The sequence below is a fragment of the Falco peregrinus genome, chromosome 10 (assembly GCF_023634155.1).
Source record: "Falco peregrinus isolate bFalPer1 chromosome 10, bFalPer1.pri, whole genome shotgun sequence".
NCBI lineage: Eukaryota > Metazoa > Chordata > Aves > Falconiformes > Falconidae > Falco > Falco peregrinus.
In genome coordinates, this window is record NC_073730.1 from 25,611,777 (window position 1) to 25,630,577 (window position 18,801).

General features: G+C 41.3%; 1 protein-coding gene across 1 annotated transcript; it reads left to right on the plus strand.

Annotated features, from left to right (window-relative positions):
* Positions 1-15: 15 nt before the first annotated feature.
* On the plus strand, positions 16-14,425 carry CMPK1 (cytidine/uridine monophosphate kinase 1). The gene is made up of 6 exons (XM_055815289.1): positions 16-243; positions 8,378-8,524; positions 9,614-9,766; positions 11,303-11,379; positions 11,462-11,558; positions 12,043-14,425. The coding sequence occupies exons 1-6, from the start codon at positions 169-171 to the stop codon at positions 12,082-12,084; spliced, it is 591 nt and encodes a 196-aa protein (XP_055671264.1). The 5' UTR covers positions 16-168; the 3' UTR covers positions 12,085-14,425.
* Positions 14,426-18,801: the final 4,376 nt, after the last annotated feature.

Sequence of the window (18,801 nt, forward strand, 5' to 3'; positions counted from 1 at the left end):
GGACAGCTCAGCAGCGGGTGCGCGGCGGCTGCTGTGCCTCAGCCCTAACCCCCCCGCCCCAGCCCTGGCCTCGGTGCCCGCCGCTCCCCGCCCGCTCCACGGCCGCCCTCTGGCCGCCGCCCTGCCGCCGCTGTCCTGCTGCTGCTCCGCCGCCGCCTCCTTCTCCTCATGAAGCCTGTTGTCGTCTTCGTCCTCGGCGGGCCTGGGGCGGGCAAGGGGACGCAGTGCGCTCGCATCGTGGAGGTGAGGGCCGCGCACCCGCTGCCGGGGCGGGGGGGTACGGGACTACGCATCCCGGCGGGTGGCTTGGGCGTGCGGGACACTCAGGAGGTTGTAGACCCCCCCCGGGAGTCCGTGCCTGCCCTTGGCGTGGTCGCCTTTGGGGCAGCCTGTCCCCACTCCCCGGGAGGGTCCCGCCGCGCAGCCCTTGCCAGGTGGCCTAGCCGGGGGCCGGCCTGTCCCCTTCTCCTGCCCCGCCGCCCTCCCCACCCACCACCGCACCCCCCGCCACGGTCCCGCCCCGGGCTGTGGGACACCCGCCAGGGCTCGGCAGGGGGGCGGCAGCGCGGCGCTCCAGAGGCCCCGGCCAGCCTGGCCGGTGTGGCCGGTGTGACGGTGGGGGCTGCGGGGTTGCCCGCCCCGGGCGGCCGGGTGTGTGGCCCGGGGAGGACGGCGACGGTGGTTTAGGGTGGATGGGAACGGGTTGGTCTCCAGTGTGTGGGCTCCAGGCCCGTGGTGGCTCAGGCCTGCTCTATAGGCGTAAGGGCTGGTACCGTAGGGCGTTGGCTTTCTGAGCTGGTGCCACCTCTGTAAGTTGTGAAAGTCAAATGTTAAAAAACTGAACTAGAATTGTGGCAGAATTGTGTTCTGTGGCAGAACACGACAGAGGTCAAAGGATGGCCTGACCCCCTAGATGGTTAATCTTGGTCTCTCTTTTCAAAGAGCCCGAAACTGGCAGTAAAAGTTAGGACTTTCTGCTAGAACATTGACATTTTCAGTTTTCCAAACACATTTTTACAGCCCTTTGCAATAGAATAAGTATCTAAGAAAGAACGGTGAAAGCTGCATGGTGTAGTACTGTCCCTTTAGAAACCCAAAGAGGCAGGGATAATTGCAGTGTATCCAAGTGGATGATTACAGCAGTAGTTAAGGATGAATACTTCCCGAGATGTATATGTAGGATTTGAAACAACTTTTCCCCGCCCCCTGCAATTTTATATATCTTTCTTATTGAAAGCCACGTAGGATCAAATTTTATTCATACTTACACTGAAAGACACGATTAAGAACTGTAGCAAAGCCCATCTTTCTAAAGCCGTTGGTGGAAAAAAATCCCTGCCACTCCTGCCACAGGCACGTTTTGTGTGTCATCTATTCTGGTGGTGCCCTGGCAGTACTGTTACAGTTTATCCACGCTGCCATTATATCCTAGTTCTCTGTGTTGTATAACTAAGTTATGCGAATGTGGTCCAGACTGGAAAATGCAGTTATAACTTTAGTTCTGAAGGATTTTAACCTCAAATTACAGACTCTCATTCAAACCGGCTTATTCATTAAATTAAATTGTGGAATGAAAGGTTCATAGTGCTCATAAAGCCTTTTCGGTAAGGTCAAATCCTGCCCCTGGCACACAGCAAACAAATGAGCTTAAACTGTAGGGGAATCTTATAGGCTGTCATTAATGGCTTTCACCAAACCATTAATGTAGCCTCAGGGCCGAAGTATCTTGTATGGCTGCTGGCCTGTGTTTAGAAGTATAAATACCTTTGGCTTGATAGACTAATATAATTGGATGAAGACCACTTTGTTAGGAGTTCAAATGAGTCATTGCTACTCAAATTGTATTTGCAGCTAAAAATGAAAGAAGAAAGTTAACTTTGCTTGTATAGTATGTATTTTCTTTTTTAAGCCCAGAAAGAGAAGTCCAAATATTAATAAATGTAAACTTGCTTTAATTCTGCTAATCCTGTTCACTGCATGGGAAGAAGTATTGAGGTCAGCGGGCTGACAGTAGAAAGCACTCGGACCTGCTGACTGCAATGGATGGCATTCCTGCTTGTTCAGACACCTCTGCAGGAGCTGTTGGCAAAACTTTGAGGGAGAGAGGGTCTGAGGTGGCTGAAGGGGGAGTTGGACTGATACGAGCCTGCTTGGAGATCTTTAGAAAAATGGGACGTGAACAGGGAAGTGTGGATGAAATGCAGCAGAGGTACTAGAGAGCAACACCTTTTTAAGCAGGCATCTTTGGCCTGGCCCCTGGCAGCCCCCCAGAGAGCGCTGGTTGAATACAGGCTGTTGAATAGCCTGTGTGCAGTCAATGCAGCCTTTAAGCTGAAGGTGTATTTTTGTTTGGATTTTAAGTCCTGTTGGCGGCTTGCCACAGAGAAGGGGGGCTGTAACGGAGTAATAATAAACCTCATTCATCCTGTTGTAAATGGACTGAATAATATTGGTTTACATTTGGAATGAATCTGACCCAGTATCTTGCTGTAAATCTGAAGTTTATGCTGAACAGAAAGTCAGTGTAAGCTATAAATATTTCTTGGTTGCTATTCATACTAGATATTTGGGACAGAGCACATCACGTGTGGAAGAAGTCTCACTTTACTGAGGTGAGATCTTGTATGATTTTAGCATTATATGATTTTCATTAAAAAACCAAGGGTAGCTGTGTTTTATGGAGTAAGGAGGGTATTATGTACTACCTGGGAATGATTTCTCAAAGTGGTGTTGTAATTGTTTTGCTGTCTATGGTTTACATTCCCAGAAAAGGGTGATGCCTATCACATGATGTAGGCAAAATACATATTTGTTAAATGCTAGCCTAAATCATAACTGTTCAATATGTGTGTGTGCTGGAGTCCTTCCTTCTGGAGAAGGCATGTATTCATGCTAAGTTTGGACTAAAATGGAGACATTATTTGAGGGAAGAAGACAGAATAACAAGCGGAAATGGGTATTGACACAGTGTTCGAAAGGGAACAGCAGGTAAGAGATTAGGTTTCCTTATCTTCACAGATAAGGTTGGAGGAGACAACTGAACCAAGCTGGTTTTCTTCAGTACTGAGGGACAACTCCTGTATGTTCCACAAACTCACAGAATTCTCGCTGAAGTGCAAATGCAGCAGAACTGCTGCTCTGGACCAGTTCGTCCTATTTAGGAAAGGATAAAGCAGAATTCCCTCTAAAGTTCTTGCCCTTTCCCTTCCAGCTCTGCAGATTAACCCCTGAAACCTCCCACAGCTCTGTTAGCTGGAGCTTGCCATCATCTGGGACTGTTGCGTAGCTGTTGTGTGAGGCAGAATATTTGAGCAGGTAGCTGAATGATGTCATTTGAATGCAGGTTCTTGTAATAATCTTCACGGTTTCTACAGTGAGTTCTGTGACTGTGATATTACGATGTGCGTGTAGGACAAAATGAATGGGTTGTATTGCTGACTTCTGAACTTTGCTTATAAAATGGTTGTGGTAAAGTCAAGGAAAAAAATGTTCTTCAAATCTGCACAAAATATGCTTTCATGTACTTAAATTTGAAATCCTTACAACCTTTGCCTGAAATGCACCTCCACCACAGCCCTGTTCTATATGTTTGTGGTTAAATCTAAACTTAATTCAGCAAGGTGGGATGCTGAGCCTTCTCCTTTTGTAAAAGCATAAATTAATATCCAAGTGGAAAAAGCTGTTAAGTTGCTTTGGGATATATGATAAGGAAATTTCCTAGGGTGAAGGAAACAATGCAAAGAAGAACTTATTGTATCAGAAACGCTCCTTTGAAAGCAGCAGTGGATTTTGGTTTTGCTGTCGTGTATTAACTGTCTTCTGGAAGTCTGCTGAGAGACAGCATTAACTTCCTTGAAATAAAAACATTTTTAAAATTGTTTGCTTTAAGCTCAATTTCTGAAATCTCTTTCAAGAGTGTCAAGTATTAGTATTCTGCTTAGCCTTATGTTCTCATAGTTGTTTTTTGGAATATAAGTGTGTATTTCTGAACTTTGTTTTTTTTAAGACATGATGAGTGATTGTTTAAATCTACCCCCTGAAGATTTATCTCTACATGCTTCCATTTTGCAGAACACTGGACAATGAAATTTGGACTTTCCCAAACATACTCAGTGCCTTTTATTGAGCTCAGTGTTCTTGAAGCCCTGGGGTGTTCCGTTTGCTCCCCACTTCCCTGGGGGCACTCTCTGTGGGATACCCTTGTGCATTCGGTTTTGCTAATGTGGCTTTTTGCTTGTTTTTCCTCCCCCAGAGGCAAGAACATGTTTCAAACTAAGAAAATGTCTTCAATTTTTTTTTTTTAATTGGAATAAGAAGACACAAGGTCTGTTACTGTTTGTAACTATAATAAACTATACAAACTATAGTTTGTACCCCAAAGTTCTAATTCGATGTGCTAATTGCCAATAGGACAGACAAAAGCTTTTTAGGTTATTAAAAAAACGCCAACAAAAGCTGCAGGCTTTACATGGTTCTATTTTTATTTTAACTAGTTCTTGAATTGTGTATACAGCAAATTTCAGTTGTTTATTAATGTTGCCCAAGATATGACAGGTCAGAACTAGGGCTATAAAAGTGTGTTTTATTTGTTTAGATCTTAAGCCCTGTGACTTTCATTTTCAGAGTAACAATGATAAGCCAAGATAGGAGTCAAGGTCAAAGTAGTAATTTGTGTTTCTCTTGCTTTCTCTTGGCTTCTGCTTACTTAAGGAAGTCTCAAGCTGTGTGTTTAGCGGAGAGATGTGTTGTTGGACCACACAGGGCTGAATCAGAAGTAAACCTTGTGCCCCTCAAAAGCCGGCTGTGTAAGGCGTCCCAGCAGCAGCTGCTGCCTGCTGCTGATCCTTTTACTGCCTTGAGAAGATTGTTAGGGTAGACTCCACCTTACTCAAGTGTGACACGGATATGACTCATGTGTTTTAGTTGTATTAATCTATTTATTGTATTTACTGAAAACAAACCATGTTCTGTCTGTGGGGTGGAAGCTGCAAATCCTGGCTGACAGAAGGAAGCTACGAGTGGCTGTAGGACAGGGGAGAGAAGGGCACTCCAGGGAGGCTGCAGGCTTGGGTTGTAATTTGGAGATGTGGAACGTACAGCTTGCATGTCCCAGATTGTCCTGCTGAATGGGGGCCGATTTACCCGGCCAGCGAGAAATGTTTTGCTTTGCTCTATTCAGTCCTGCTAAGTGCTGTTCTGAGAAACACCTCTACGGTGGGACTGATGGAAACTTGAGCTTGCCTTGCCGTGTCACTGGGATTATTTTTTTTGTAGGTTTTCTTGAAAGCAAAGGAGGAAGCTGTCTACAGTGGTACCGAAGACAGCTGATTTTTACCTTTTTCGTTCACAGTTAATTTTTGCAAGAAACTTGGATTATGGTTCTCCAAATATAAAAATAGTTATTAAAATAATGAGAACTTGTGTAATAGCAATTAACCAATTTAATCTTTTTTTTCTTCTTATAGAACGTCACACCAGTCTGCTAGCATAGCAGAAAACAGTACCTCTGAAATAAGTTTTAGAATAGTTAATTCTATTTTCTTCTGTGTAATCTAAAAATATGTCCAGATTTTAGGTGCTTGGCATCCAATTATTTGGGAATTTTTCTTTAACCTAGTTTCTATTTCAGGTCTTCCTTTCAGTCTGATATTCCGAATCTAGCATATATCGTCCTTTGAGAACTGGTGAAACTGCTTTTTCATTGTTTGGCAGCCACTGTCCTGCGCCCTTTCTGATTTCGGAGGAGAAGAATTAGGCAGTAGTTGCAGCAAGTCTTGTTCTGGGGATTGCATCAAGATGTACTTGGCACTGCTGGAAAGTCATGCTGGCACAATGCAGACCTTGGCAAGGCGTGAGAGTGTTTTGCCCCCTTTTTTTCGTGCAGTTACATCACAGTCTTTTTAGTGAGTTCTTGAAGATGTGATTTGCTGCAGTTCAGGACACTTGCTGAGGGTTTATCTTGCCTGAGATGAAAGAAAACTTCGTGCCCTGTACGCATTGATTAAAACTGGCAAGAGTAGTGTGAACGCTGCATCTCTGAAGCCTTCGGTGTATGGAGCAGCAGCCAGGCCTTTCTCTGTGCTTGTTTGCATTGTTTAAACTGACATGTTTTCTTTGGCTCTTGACTCAGTACAGTTAACAAATAGATGTTTTTGCCCCTGAAGGAGAGGTTTGTTTTTCTTATTGCCTGGTTAATCCATTCTGAAGGTTACTGTAGAATACAATTTACTATTATCTAAACCAAGTCTATTTATACAACAGCACTTTAAAACACTTCTATCTTTTACTTTTCTGCTCAGCTGTTAAAAAGTATTGTAGTTTGCTGTTGCAAAAGACCAAGAATTCCAAAAATTGTCTGACTCCATTTCGTTTTCATGCATGAAAAGGGAAATGCCAAGGAAAATTAAATGGTTTAGTAATCCTCTAAAACCGAAGGGATTATATTTTCCTCCTGTTTTCTCCTTTGTAGAAAGTTGATGTTAAAAATATCATCATTCTTTAACTTTAGCAAGAACTACTACATGTTAATTTAGGGTTTAGCAGAGTAAGGTTTCTTGCTTATAAGGAAAGATTTATTCTGGTGTACAGCTTCTGTAGTTCATAGTTAATATTTAGATTTGCAATTAAATAGGCATATCCAAATGCAATGCACATTAAAGCAGGAGTACAGTGAGCTTATAGAGGATGTCTGTGGAGCTTTTTCTTCACAGTTATTTAGAGCAAGATCTTGCTTCCATTTTTTTTGCCAGCTGTGTAGACTTTTGGAGATTTAGGTAATTATATCCCTTCTTAAATTATGACTATGGCAGAACTAACTTTCCACGCTTTTGTGGGTGAAATTGGAAAGCAACTGAAATGGTTTTAAAGTCATTTAGTGGCTTGTGTAATATATCTGTTGTACTTAGTCCAGTAGCCAAGTTTTTAAATCCCAAGTTCACAGACTTAAAAAGTGTGCAGTCACATTGTTATGCTGCTCAGACACCTTTTTTAAAATTTGTTTTGGGTGTTGCTGTAACCAAGCTGATAACCTTGAAGTTTTTTGCTGCTGCCTTTGTGTTGTTTAAAAACTTTAGGATGAGTATGTATAGGTATACTCTGTTTTGGATGTATAGCTAGCTTAGGTAATAACTGAAGAGTTGTCTTTATTGCCTGTTTTTATGCCTATATTTGCATAGTACGTTTGGTTAGTTTTCTTGTGGTGTTAAATGAGCTGAGAAAATGGTGGTTTTGTGCTCTAAAGCCTCCATTACAGCAATGCATTTCTCTTTGGTCATAGTGTATTTGTATGTTTGCACTAGTTGTCTATTTATGATGGTAAATGCCTGAGAAATTCAAGTGTAATAGGTACTTTTCATAGGGTTTTTGCATTAGCAACTTTTTTTAGGTGTAGGTTGAGGTGAAGGAAGAGAGTAATAGTGTTTGCTGTTTTCCTGCGTACTGATATCTAATTGATAGATTTGGCTGATAGATTTGGCCCTGATCTCTCTTTTTGTTTACTGTACGTGGCGTGACATAGGGTGGCACCAGTGTAACTGTTTACCTTCATCTGCCACATCATCCTTAGGAGAAGGCACCAGCCTCACCCGAGGGCTGCCCTCCAAGTTGTCACGCTCATCCCAAGGAAGGAGGTCGCAGGGGCAGGCATGCAGGGCTGGGTTTGGAGGAATGCATGTGTAGGACTGTTTGTGTAGCTGCAGTGTTAGACACAGAGTTATAAATTATTTGACTGAGGTAGAGCGGGAAGTTTGTGCCAGAACTGCAACAGGAACGTAGAATTTCTGGCTTGTGCTGTGCTTGAAACAGTCCTCCAGCTCCAAAGGACCTGGAATCACTTTGTGTGCTTTTCTTTAACCAGGTAATTAGATAAAATTACAAACCTATTGTGTAAACATAGCAAGGAAAGGCGCTATCTCAACTTCTTCACTTTGTAAATCAAGACTTTGTAGCTGATAACCACTTACAATTTTCAAGTAGTTGAACTGTTAGGGTGGAATATAGTTTGTATCAAATTTGGTGGTTGTTAAACATCTCATTGCACAGTGTAACTTATTAGGAAGTGCCTTGGGGACTTTGAGATGGTCTCGTTTCCAAACATGACAAAATTGTCTTTGAAAACAGTACACGAATACCTGACCAAAACCCCATTGAGCGTTTTACCCAGGACACTGTACTGCTGTGCTTTCTGTGTATACAGAGTATGCTGAGTTGTCAAGAGTTTGTGCTGAAGACTGAATAGATTCATCACCAGCAAGATGCTATTCCCTGCATTTTTATGTTGTAATGCGAAGATAAATGTGGTTGACACTGTTGACTGATGTTAATTTTGCACGTGTACTAATTCATGGGAATCTACGCCTGTTTGTTCTGTATGTTTCAGAAATACGGGTACACGCACCTTTCTGCTGGTGACCTCCTTCGGGATGAACGAAAAAGGCCAGGCTCACAGTATGGAGAACTCATTGAGAACTACATTAAGGAAGGGGAAATTGTACCAGTTGAAATAACAATCAGCTTGCTGAAGAGGGTAAGGAGCGAGCTGTTTCCTTGCTGGTTCACTCTTGCAGACTAAGTGACAAAGCAGTGGCTGCGTTCGGGATGAATTGCCCTTCCTTCAGTATGACTCTTATGAAATGGCAGACACGTAGGTGTGTGCACTGTGTACTGAACTTCTCTTGGCAATTACTCATGTTTTTCTGGCTGGTTGGTGGACAGTAGGTGATGGCCTCTGATACCTGGGGATCTGTGAGAATGGGGGTTTTATTTATTTATTTATTTATTTATTTTTTCAGTAGCTGTAGGGAATCGGTGAAACTCTCTGTTTCTTATTTCCCTTAACTAGCTTTTGGACGTCTTGATAAGCTCAGTCATATTTGACCGGAGGGTAGGGGCCTTAAAGGCACTAAGTTTCTGTAAGTTTTATCAAAGCAGATAGCCAGGTGAAGAAGTGCACCTGCTAATGTTCCTGTGGAAGGAAATGCACTGGCCTTCATTAGATGTTCAGGAAAACAACCACAGTATCTCCTTTAAGACAGAAAAGGCTTCTGTTGCTCATGGCACTAAACTGATCTGGCATTTTTCTGTTAGAATTAACTCTAGATCAGGGATGTTTTAACATCTTACTGTGTAACAGCGCTTTCCAGTATCCTGTAGAAAATCAACTTTAAAGCTGGGATTGTGAGTCACGAGACTTTGAGCTTTATGAAACACTGATTTCAGTTTGAAAGATGGTGCATCGGTGAAGGAATTAGCATACACTGAAGGTGAATGGTATCCTGGAGTGCATTAGCAGGAGCGTGGCCAGCAGATTGAGGGAGGTTATCCTCCCACTCTGCTCTGCCCTGGTGAGGCTGCACCTGGAGTGCTGTGCTGGGCTCCCCAGGTCAAGAGAGGCAGACTCTAGATGAACCTGCTTTAGCAGGGGATTGGATCTCCAGAGATCCCTTCCAACCCTGACCATTCTGTGATTCTGAGAGACAAAATTACACTTTGTAAAATTGCATAATCCCAAGATAAATGGTTCTCAACTTAGCATGTCAACTTGTTGGGGTTAATTTAATAAGTAGATAAATGGTTGTATGTGCAGGAGATCATGAATTGAATTCTCTTTTATCAGGCTATGGATCAAACAATGGCTGCCAATTCCCAGAAGAACAAGTTCTTGATTGATGGATTTCCCAGGAATGAAGATAATCTTCAAGGCTGGAATAAGACTATGGATGGAAAGGCGGATGTTTCTTTTGTTCTGTTTTTTGATTGTGACAATGAGGTAACAAAGTGTGTTATTCTATAATTTCCTTTCTTGCTTTTTTGTGAGAATCATTCAAGAACAACAATGAAACTGGTAGGCAGTGAATGGACTAGTGTAAGAGTAGAAGAAAAACTTCGCCCGTGAATTTCAAGGATTTTCTCGCAACCTGTTTTTGCAGGTGAAAAACTGCATGTTTTTGAAATAGCAGGCAGCTACTTGCCCTTGGGTATAATCATGTACAAATAAATGATATTGAAGAAGTACTTCAGGCAATTGCATTTTTAAGGAAAATTTATAAAAACTTTAAATACATTCTAGAAAATGATTTGGTTAATTTTCAGAACATGTTACTCTGTTTACTCTTAGTAACTGTTGTTTAGTCCAAAATGAACTTGATAGCAATGTCTGCTTTAATTCTAAAGTGCTGGCAGCAGCAGTCTTTATTTTCATAGTTGTGAGCTGTGCTGTAGGATAGCCAGTAATTAACGTTTTATTCAGCAAGCCATTAGATTACAAGGGCATTTTGACAGTGATACATTGCATTCATTTAACAAGTGCCATGATATGCTGTCTTTTTAGTATGTCAGTGCCCTTGAAGCATAAAAACTGAGAATCCCAGCACCTTAAGCTGACTTTCTTCCTTTTACTGTTTTTCCCAATTCTGTAAGAGGTTTTTTAACCTTTTTTTTTTTTTTTTAACTTAATTGCCATTATCTTTTATGCTCAAAGAGCAAGTGAGGTGGATTTTTTTCTATTTAAAAACTTAAATAAAATTTAATTTTTTTCACTTGGTGGGGTGTTAATTTTGGGTTTCTAATTTTTTACTAGATCTACAAATAGACAAATGCCTACAAGATTTTCTGGATTTTTAAATATTATTTTTTTTTATTATGGGTGTACTTTGTAGGAAAAAATTGTTAACCATTGTCCTCTTGCACAAGTAGGGTAAATGTATTCATGAAGTGACATGGATCAGTGTTCCTTACTTTAGGTTTTAAAACTTAGTTCATTGGGTAGCTTTTAACTATGGTTAGTTCTTCAGTTTTTACTTAAATTTTGATTTTTAAGTCTGTTATAGCAACGTCAAGCAAGAACACTTTAACTTACAATAACTTAGTACGTAGCCTTAAAAAATTCTTCAGAGAACATACAGTGACTTTCCTTCAGTGCAGGCATGTGTTAGTAGCCTAATTTGACATGCCTCTTTTCAGAAAGTCTGAACACACCCTTGAAAATCGGGTAATTTTCTTCTTTAAACGTCTCAAGTTGCAGAGACCCAGTCGAACTACAGAGCTTGACGTTGCTTTTACTTCCACTGACCTCAATCCCATTTGAAGAGCCCACATTTCTGTAAACTGATGAACTGTAAAGCTATCATCCTTTTTCTCTGGACGAATCTAGCTTTCCACGTGAATTCTGGTTACATCCGCCATATCTGGACAGTATTTTGTGCGTCGGGCCTATTTAGGTTTTCAGGATTTTTGTTTTGTTCCTGCTTTCAAGATAGCACCTTGTGTTCTTGGTTGTGATCATCCTTTTCATGTTTTTTTGTAGATATGTATTGACCGCTGTCTTGAAAGAGGCAAGAGCAGTGGTAGAAGTGATGATAATCGGGAGAGTCTGGAAAAGAGGTACTATCTTCAAAACTTTTCAGTTCCCTTCTGTTTATATTTTACTATGTAATGCTTTTTTTCCCCCTGTGCTTTCTCCTAGAATTCATACATATCTCCAGTCTACTAAGCCTATAATAGATTTGTATGAGAGAATGGGAAAAGTCAGAAAAGTGGATGCCTCTAAATCTGTTGATGAAGTAAGTATATAAGCCAAAAAAGCCATGAGGATGACAGTGGCAGGGTACATATTTTTGGCATTTTTCCGAGATGTGTGTGCATGTGGTTAGTGTGCTAATTAAGTACTGATGTGTATTACTGAGGGAGGTTGTGGAACTGTCATTTTGACTCTTGAAGAACTGATTAAGATGTGAATAACTTTAAGAAATCAGTTAGTTCTGCTTGAACATGAGCTGGACTAAACAAATTTTCAATGTTTCTGTGTTCTACAGTGTCTTGTCTCTTTCACTTTCATGAGCTTTTGCTTTTCTGAAGTAGTATTGCTACTCTGTCTCAGTTTCCTGGAACTGATGCCAGTTTCACTAATAATGAGTTACTGTGAATGTTCTAAGAAAAATCTACATGTTTTAAAAAATACTGTCAATTATTGTGTGTGCTGGCTTAACTTGAACTACCTGTTTGACTAACACTTAATGAAATTAATACTCTTCTCTCTCTTTTCAGGTTTTTGAAAAAGTTGTACAAATTTTTGACAAAGAAGGCTAATTCCTGTCTTGAAAGTTCGTTTAAACCTGTGCTTGAATCTTGCTTGAATAGCTGCTACTGCAGTCCACTCTTGTAATTGTTTTAAAAGATTTTTTTAAATTGTTTTTCACATATCTAATGATGATTGGAAAAGCAGTTAATTACAAATGGATCTGTTTTTTAAATAGGAAATCATTTCTTTGTGGGTATGGTACACAAATTTCAGAGTTCTCCATTAGTACAAGTTCAGTTATTCACATGGCAAAGCCACAGTTGAAACATCTCTCTGAAGAGACTATTTATTGTGTCACAGTTCTGTGCCTGTTGTGGGCAGCCCTTCTTATTCCTTATTGCCATATAATTTTTTTTTATTATTATTTAAAGGATCAACTGAACAGCATTAAGCAATGAGAGACCCATGTGCCCTTGTTTGTTTTTTGGATGCCTGGACCAAATTTAGCAGATATTTTATCAGAGTTTAATTTTGTCACAAAATTCCCTGTTATCCCCAAACCTGAATTCTGTAATTCAAGCTCCCGTTAGTATGAGAATCTGTTTTAGCAGTTCTCGCAGAATTATTTAATATGCTGTTCAGCAATAGACATACAAAGTACTTTATGGAAAGTGGTGCTTTCTTATGACTCTGGATGTAAACTGTCTTGTAAGTTCTTGAGTACCTGGATGACATGGCTCTGGGCTTTACTTTGTCTTCATTTGCAAAAGGTTAAGAATATAATTTCAAAGTCAGGTCAGTATTTCCATTCTCACTTCTTTTAAATGGTAGTTATATTCTTAATTACAGCATGATCTTCACAAGGTGGCAAAACTCCTAAATAGTGTACAATAAGAAAAATCTAAGAGTTCTGTCTTTTCTAAGAATTGGAAGGGATTTTCTGTATTATTATTATTATTGAAATACTGTGTTACTGAATGCTTTAAGATTTGTTACCTGGGGAAATATTTTTATGGTTAAACTAGTGAATTTGTTTCCCTAAAATTGTATCATTTTAATAACTGTTCGAAAATATTGTAAATTATTGCACTTCTGTTATGATGTTAGCTGACAGGGAGATACCTGCAGGAAAAAAGTTTTGTTCTGTTAAACAAATTGGGCCCTGCTTTATCATGTTCTCTTGAACTAGCCGAGTATAGTCAGCAGCAGTAGTTGGGATAAGCAAATAACTGGTTGAAACAAACTGGTTTAAATGTTTGCACAGATGTGGTGTAATTCTGCCTTTTGTTTAAAGTAACCTTTTCTCTCCCTATATAGTATGCATAGGTTGGTGGGGGCCCAGCCATGCATTCCTTGCATGCCCTAAGCCTTTGCTGAAGAAGGCTCCAGAAGGCTTGAAGATGAGTCTTTTAACTAATTTTAGTGATAGAGTGGTTCTTCCTACATTAACTGACACTGTAATTGGTTTGTGATATGCTAATAGGTGTTGCAAATTACAGGGAATTGCAATTTGGAAATCTTGGGGTTCAGCTTTTCTTTATTGATGGCTTTCTCTCTTTAGGAAAAGCTTTAAATTAAGCCTAGCTTCTAATTAGAGTCAGATGTGTTGGTCCTCATCCTGCAATCTGATCTGCGCAGGCAGATTTGTATTTGCATGTATCTTCATCTCGCTGAGGCTCTTGAGGCTGCTGGACTGGGGAAGAGACGAGTACAGAAACGAGGGGTAAACTACAGTATCTTTTCCAGTGCGGTAGGAGTTCAAGCAATGGACCGAGTACAAATAGCTGGTTACTGCTGCAGAATATATGGACCATGACTACTTTTGTGTGTGTGGTAGGCTAATGCTTCTGCTTTACCAATCTCCCCTTTAAAAAAAACAAGAAATCATGGAATTTAATTCTTATTGTATAAGTATGCTGACATAGGATAGGATCCAGTGAAACTGCATGTTTTGATATGAAGGTTAGAATCAGGGTTTTTCCCAAAAGGCTTCAAACAGGATTATTTAATCTAATTAGAGAGATTCAATTATCTTTTGTTTTTAAGTTACTGGTTTTTACAAGTTCTGTTCAGAATGGAGTATCTGTTTTCTCTCATGATATACTTTCCCGTGTATTTAAGTGCTGAAACAAAGAGAAAAAAAAACATTTTGAAGCAAGTTTTTAGAAAAAACCCAGTGTTTTGGCAATACTGAATTTGGAGTGGATTGTAATGTGTCTGTGCAAAGACTATAGATTTTTTTTGTCATTTTATTTATTGAAGATGCCATTAAATGTGTTACCGGTTCTTTCAAGTTGGACTTCTGATTGAAATAAAGATTAAAGGTGATATGCCAATGTGTTGTCTATTTAGCAGCAAAACTGTACAAAGAATTTGAGGAGATCCAATAAACTTTGTTTTGTGGCTTAATATGAGTGCTTGGCTTGCAGTTATCTGTCACAGGATATTTTTCATATCTATCTATATAAAGTGTGTATTTCTTAGTGTAGATAGCTTGTGTGGCCGCATACACACAGGTATGTGTATAAAAGTTCAGTTTTCACCATCAAAACTGAAGTCCTGAAGACCCTGTTAGGCACAGGATAAGATCTCAGGCAAATGCCTGTGGAACTGGGACCTTTTCTCGATTATATAGGTTTATCAAATTATTCTAGTCATATAGTTGTGCGGTGACAATTCATTTGGCACATCTGTGAAGGAAAGTGGACTAGGAAATGCAAACCTATTGCGCAGCTGCTGTTGGAGATGCTTTTTGTCTTAATTTCTCATGCTTCCTTGCTCAGTCACCAGCTGATTTCCTGAATGTCGTTCTGCTGCGTTGCAGCACGTGCCTATGTGCTGTGCTCCAGACTGTGTCCTTAAAGGAGATTGGCACAGCATAAGACTCTTTATAATACAAACAGAGGTTGCCAGGCTTTTTTTTTTTTTTTAAGTAAGACTTCACATTTTGTGTAAAGGTTTGTCCCAAAATGGGCTGTTTAATTCATGTGCAGGTTTCCAGTAAACAGCATGTTTAACTTGAAACCTTACTCTAAAAAAAGATTTGCAGAGCTGGCCTGCAAGGGCTGGGGGAAGCAGGGGATTTTCCAGCAGTGGTAGGTATCTTTCTGCTGGTAAAACTACATAGCCCAAACTGGTTTGCTAAAACCTCCCCCGGAGGTTGTGGTGTCTCTTCAAGGGCTGGCTGACAGCGGCAAGGCTCTGCCAGCTTGCCCCAAAGCAAGCTTCCCACTCCCACAAGTGGGGAAGTTGAACAGAAAAGCCCTGCCCAAAAGGTGCCAATTTGATGGAGTGGGAGCGGGTGGAGACCGCAAGTACACGGTTGAGGATTGCCTTGGTGTAAGATGCTCCCTGCTAGAAACATTTGTCCTTAATAAGCAGAGACGGTTCATGATGAAGTGCCAAGGTCTTGTGCAGAAGGATGTGTCTTACAACAGTGGGGACATCTGTGTGCTGCTACCCGGGCTGAACTGGGGAGAATGGGAGAGTTAAATGGAAAAACCTCCCCATTCAGACTGGAGCTGCCAGCTGTTGTTACTGGTTGGCAGTTTCTAGCCGCCAGCATTTAGGAAAGTTGCAGCTTAGGGGATTACTGTTCTGCTTAAAGTTCAATACCAGTTCGGTGCCTGTTGTGATACAGATTATCTGAAAGCTATGATGTGTGGCTATCGGCTGGCCTTCTGCTGGGGGGGGCAACACCGGGCCCATTGGCACAGTCAGGTTATTTCTTCGAGACACAGTGCAGAGGACTCGGAGACGGGGCACCTGGTGCTGTGTGCTTGCCACAGTCCAAAGATCCCGGGGTTAACTGCTAATAACGGAAGGCTGCGAGATGATGCAAAGAGGATTCGGCTAATCAGGTAACAAAGGAGGCAGCAACAAAAATACTCAAAATTTTGGTTTCATCCAGCAGCAGTTCTCACACTCTTGATCTGCAGACCTTTATAAATCTCTCGGTGGAGACAGGGGGGCATAGATGAATTTAATTTTGCAGTGCTCTGCTATTTTTCAAAGATTGCTTAGTGTAAGATGGTGGTTTTCAGCCTGTGGTCTGTGGAGTATTTCTGATGGTAACAATAGGCGTCTTTATTGAGCCTTCTAATCTGCTCAGCTGATGTATTCTTGATCCTCTTTTGCTTTCTGCCTTTTGATGTCTTTTCCTTACCTTTCTGAATTGCAGATGCTCTTTGGGATGGGGAAGGGGGTGCTCTTACCAATCTCTATGTGCCTTGCAAAAGGAACAAAATCTTTAAATACCTTCCGCTGAAGCAATCGGAACCTGTTTCTGCCAATGAGCTTGGTACATAATCTGTTGCAAAACTGACGTCAAACACATTGTGCTTTTTTTTTTTTTTCTCTCCTGGCTACAGAAAATCTCAGCGTAGTACCTGTGCTCTTTTCTATGAGTGAGATCAGATGTGTCTGGCTGGCTTCAGCACAGTGCTTAGCAGCAGCTGGATGAAAAAACCTCCTCAGTCACTAGGTGTTAAACTAGCAATGACTTGTTCTGCTTCAATGGAAGCAAGTGAGATGATTAAGGAGGGGAGCAAAGACGCTTAAAGAAGCTCGGTCAATTCTGCTTCGCTAGTCAGACTTGAGCTTTAGATAGATATCTGTTCCACACAGCAACAATGCTTGCATTTAGTGTAGCTATTTCATGATTATGCTGTCTAGAAATGCATGCAAAAGCACTCCCTGCCTAGAGGTTGCCTGTCTCCCTTCATTGACTCTGCCACCTTGAATTCCAGGGTTTGTGGAGAAAAGAATTTGTCTTCAGGGTGAAGCTGTAGAAGCTAAACAGGGCAGGATGAAGACAAATTGAGTTGTGCTTGCAAAGGATGAGATGCACAGCTTATTTCATTGTGGGCAGCAATGCCAGACTATTTTGTCATCCTGGTTTATAACTGCATTCAGACAGCAAAGCAGAAATTTTCTTTTCCCCCTCAAATGTTTGGCAGAAAGCTTGCTTTTGTCTAAAATGCTTCTCAAGCACAGTGCGAACCATTCAGTCCTAAACCAAATTCAGTCCGAGTTGCGCTTTTTCTTTCTAATTTACAAATAGGAGGGTTTGGTTCAGTTTCTTCTAATAGATGCTGCAGTGAGACAGCTCTTGGAAAATACAAGGCGCCATCCCAAAAGATACTATCTGCTTTCTTCTGGAGGGCTTTTTAGGACAATGCAGTTTCTTCATGGTAAGAAATGGCAAAGATAGCTGTGCAACTACTGAAGTGTGAGTATGGATGGTACGTGGAAATGGTATCTTGTACAACTTTTTGTGCTCAGCATGCATTTTTGTTTAGTACCATAAGATGTGAGAAGAGATTTTAGAATTGATTCTCAATTGGATCAAGTCTTAGGAGTGAAACTTAATCTCTCGTGGAGGTCTTCAGGCACTATCAGGATCTGTCAGAGGATTGGGAGGGTGTAATATGTGGTGGTCCTCTTTCCTGACTGAGCAGAGAGCTATTTAGGTTGCTGTTTGGGGCATTAATACCACTGTCTTCTTAAAGCAGAACCAGCTGAAGCCTCCAGCTGTGGTGACCAGGTGTCTTGAGGTCCATGTTATGTTCTCACCCAAATACCTCGGTCCTTGGCTGAATACTTCCTCTGGTTTCATTTGGATATGATGGAACTCATCGCTGCCTTTATTTCAGGGGAGGGACTGGCACAGTCCAAAGTTAAGCTGCTCCCTCACCTCATACTCCACACACACACAAACTTCTGTGAGAGGGAGATGCTCTCTGGGAGCTGTAGTGGCTTCCTTACTTCCATTTTGCTTTCCAGGCCATGCATCCTGGATGGACAAGATTTCCCAGAGTATAGTAGTATCTCCCTACCCCAAGAGGGAAGATGGTAGCCGGACCATGGGAGAAGCCCGTGGGCATAGAAGACAATGGCATGAAACGACCTGGATGCATTTTTAAAACGAAAGCATAATCAGCAGCCACATTTTTGCTGGGTAGTCAAAATGTCCATGGAAAACAGAAATGGGGATAATTTTACCATGTTCTTTCTAATTTAAAATTTTCTGCGGAAAGAAAGTGCATTTGACCACTTCCTTGAGACAGAGAGCTCAGGATTTTAAGTGCTGTTCCTGAAGCAAGCATTGCATTTGGCTTACCATGTGTGACTTCTTGTGACGCTTCCCTGGGCTCTTGGATGCTGTTCCTGCTAGCGAGAGCAGATTGCTTCCAGCAATAAACATCCCACAAAATTATGTATGTTCTTTAAGAAAAGTACCAAGATTTTCTGCTAATTGCAAAAATACATAATGGATGCCTTCAGCATCTGCTATTTATTCTCTAACCAGCTTTCATCCAAGAGTAACCTTTAAACAAACATTAAGATTGGGTAGTGTAACTGTTCCAATGTGTCACACATATCTACACCCTCCAGTTTAATTACGTTCGAAACGCATGCTTATAGTTAACGTCTAGTGAGAAGGAGAAGTTGTTTACATCTCTAGCTCGGAGATGTTCGCAACCTGGAGAAGGCGATACTCGGTGCCAGAGCTGGAAGCGTGTCTCGGACATTTATTTAGCTGCGCTCTTTTTGGAAGCCAAAGCCCAGCAGAGGATTTCGCTCACACGACAGTTGCTGCAGCCGACCACGAGGAGGGGTGCAAGGCTCGCGGAGAGGAGGATGCAGCTTCCAAGCGTCGTTCTCAGGCTGCAGTGTTTCCCCTATGCTGAAAGGGCTGATTTCTAATAAAAAAAAAAAAGACGGCTTTTCTTTAACTGGCGTAACATTTTTTAAAAGTCCCCACAAAGAAACAGTTCTTTTTG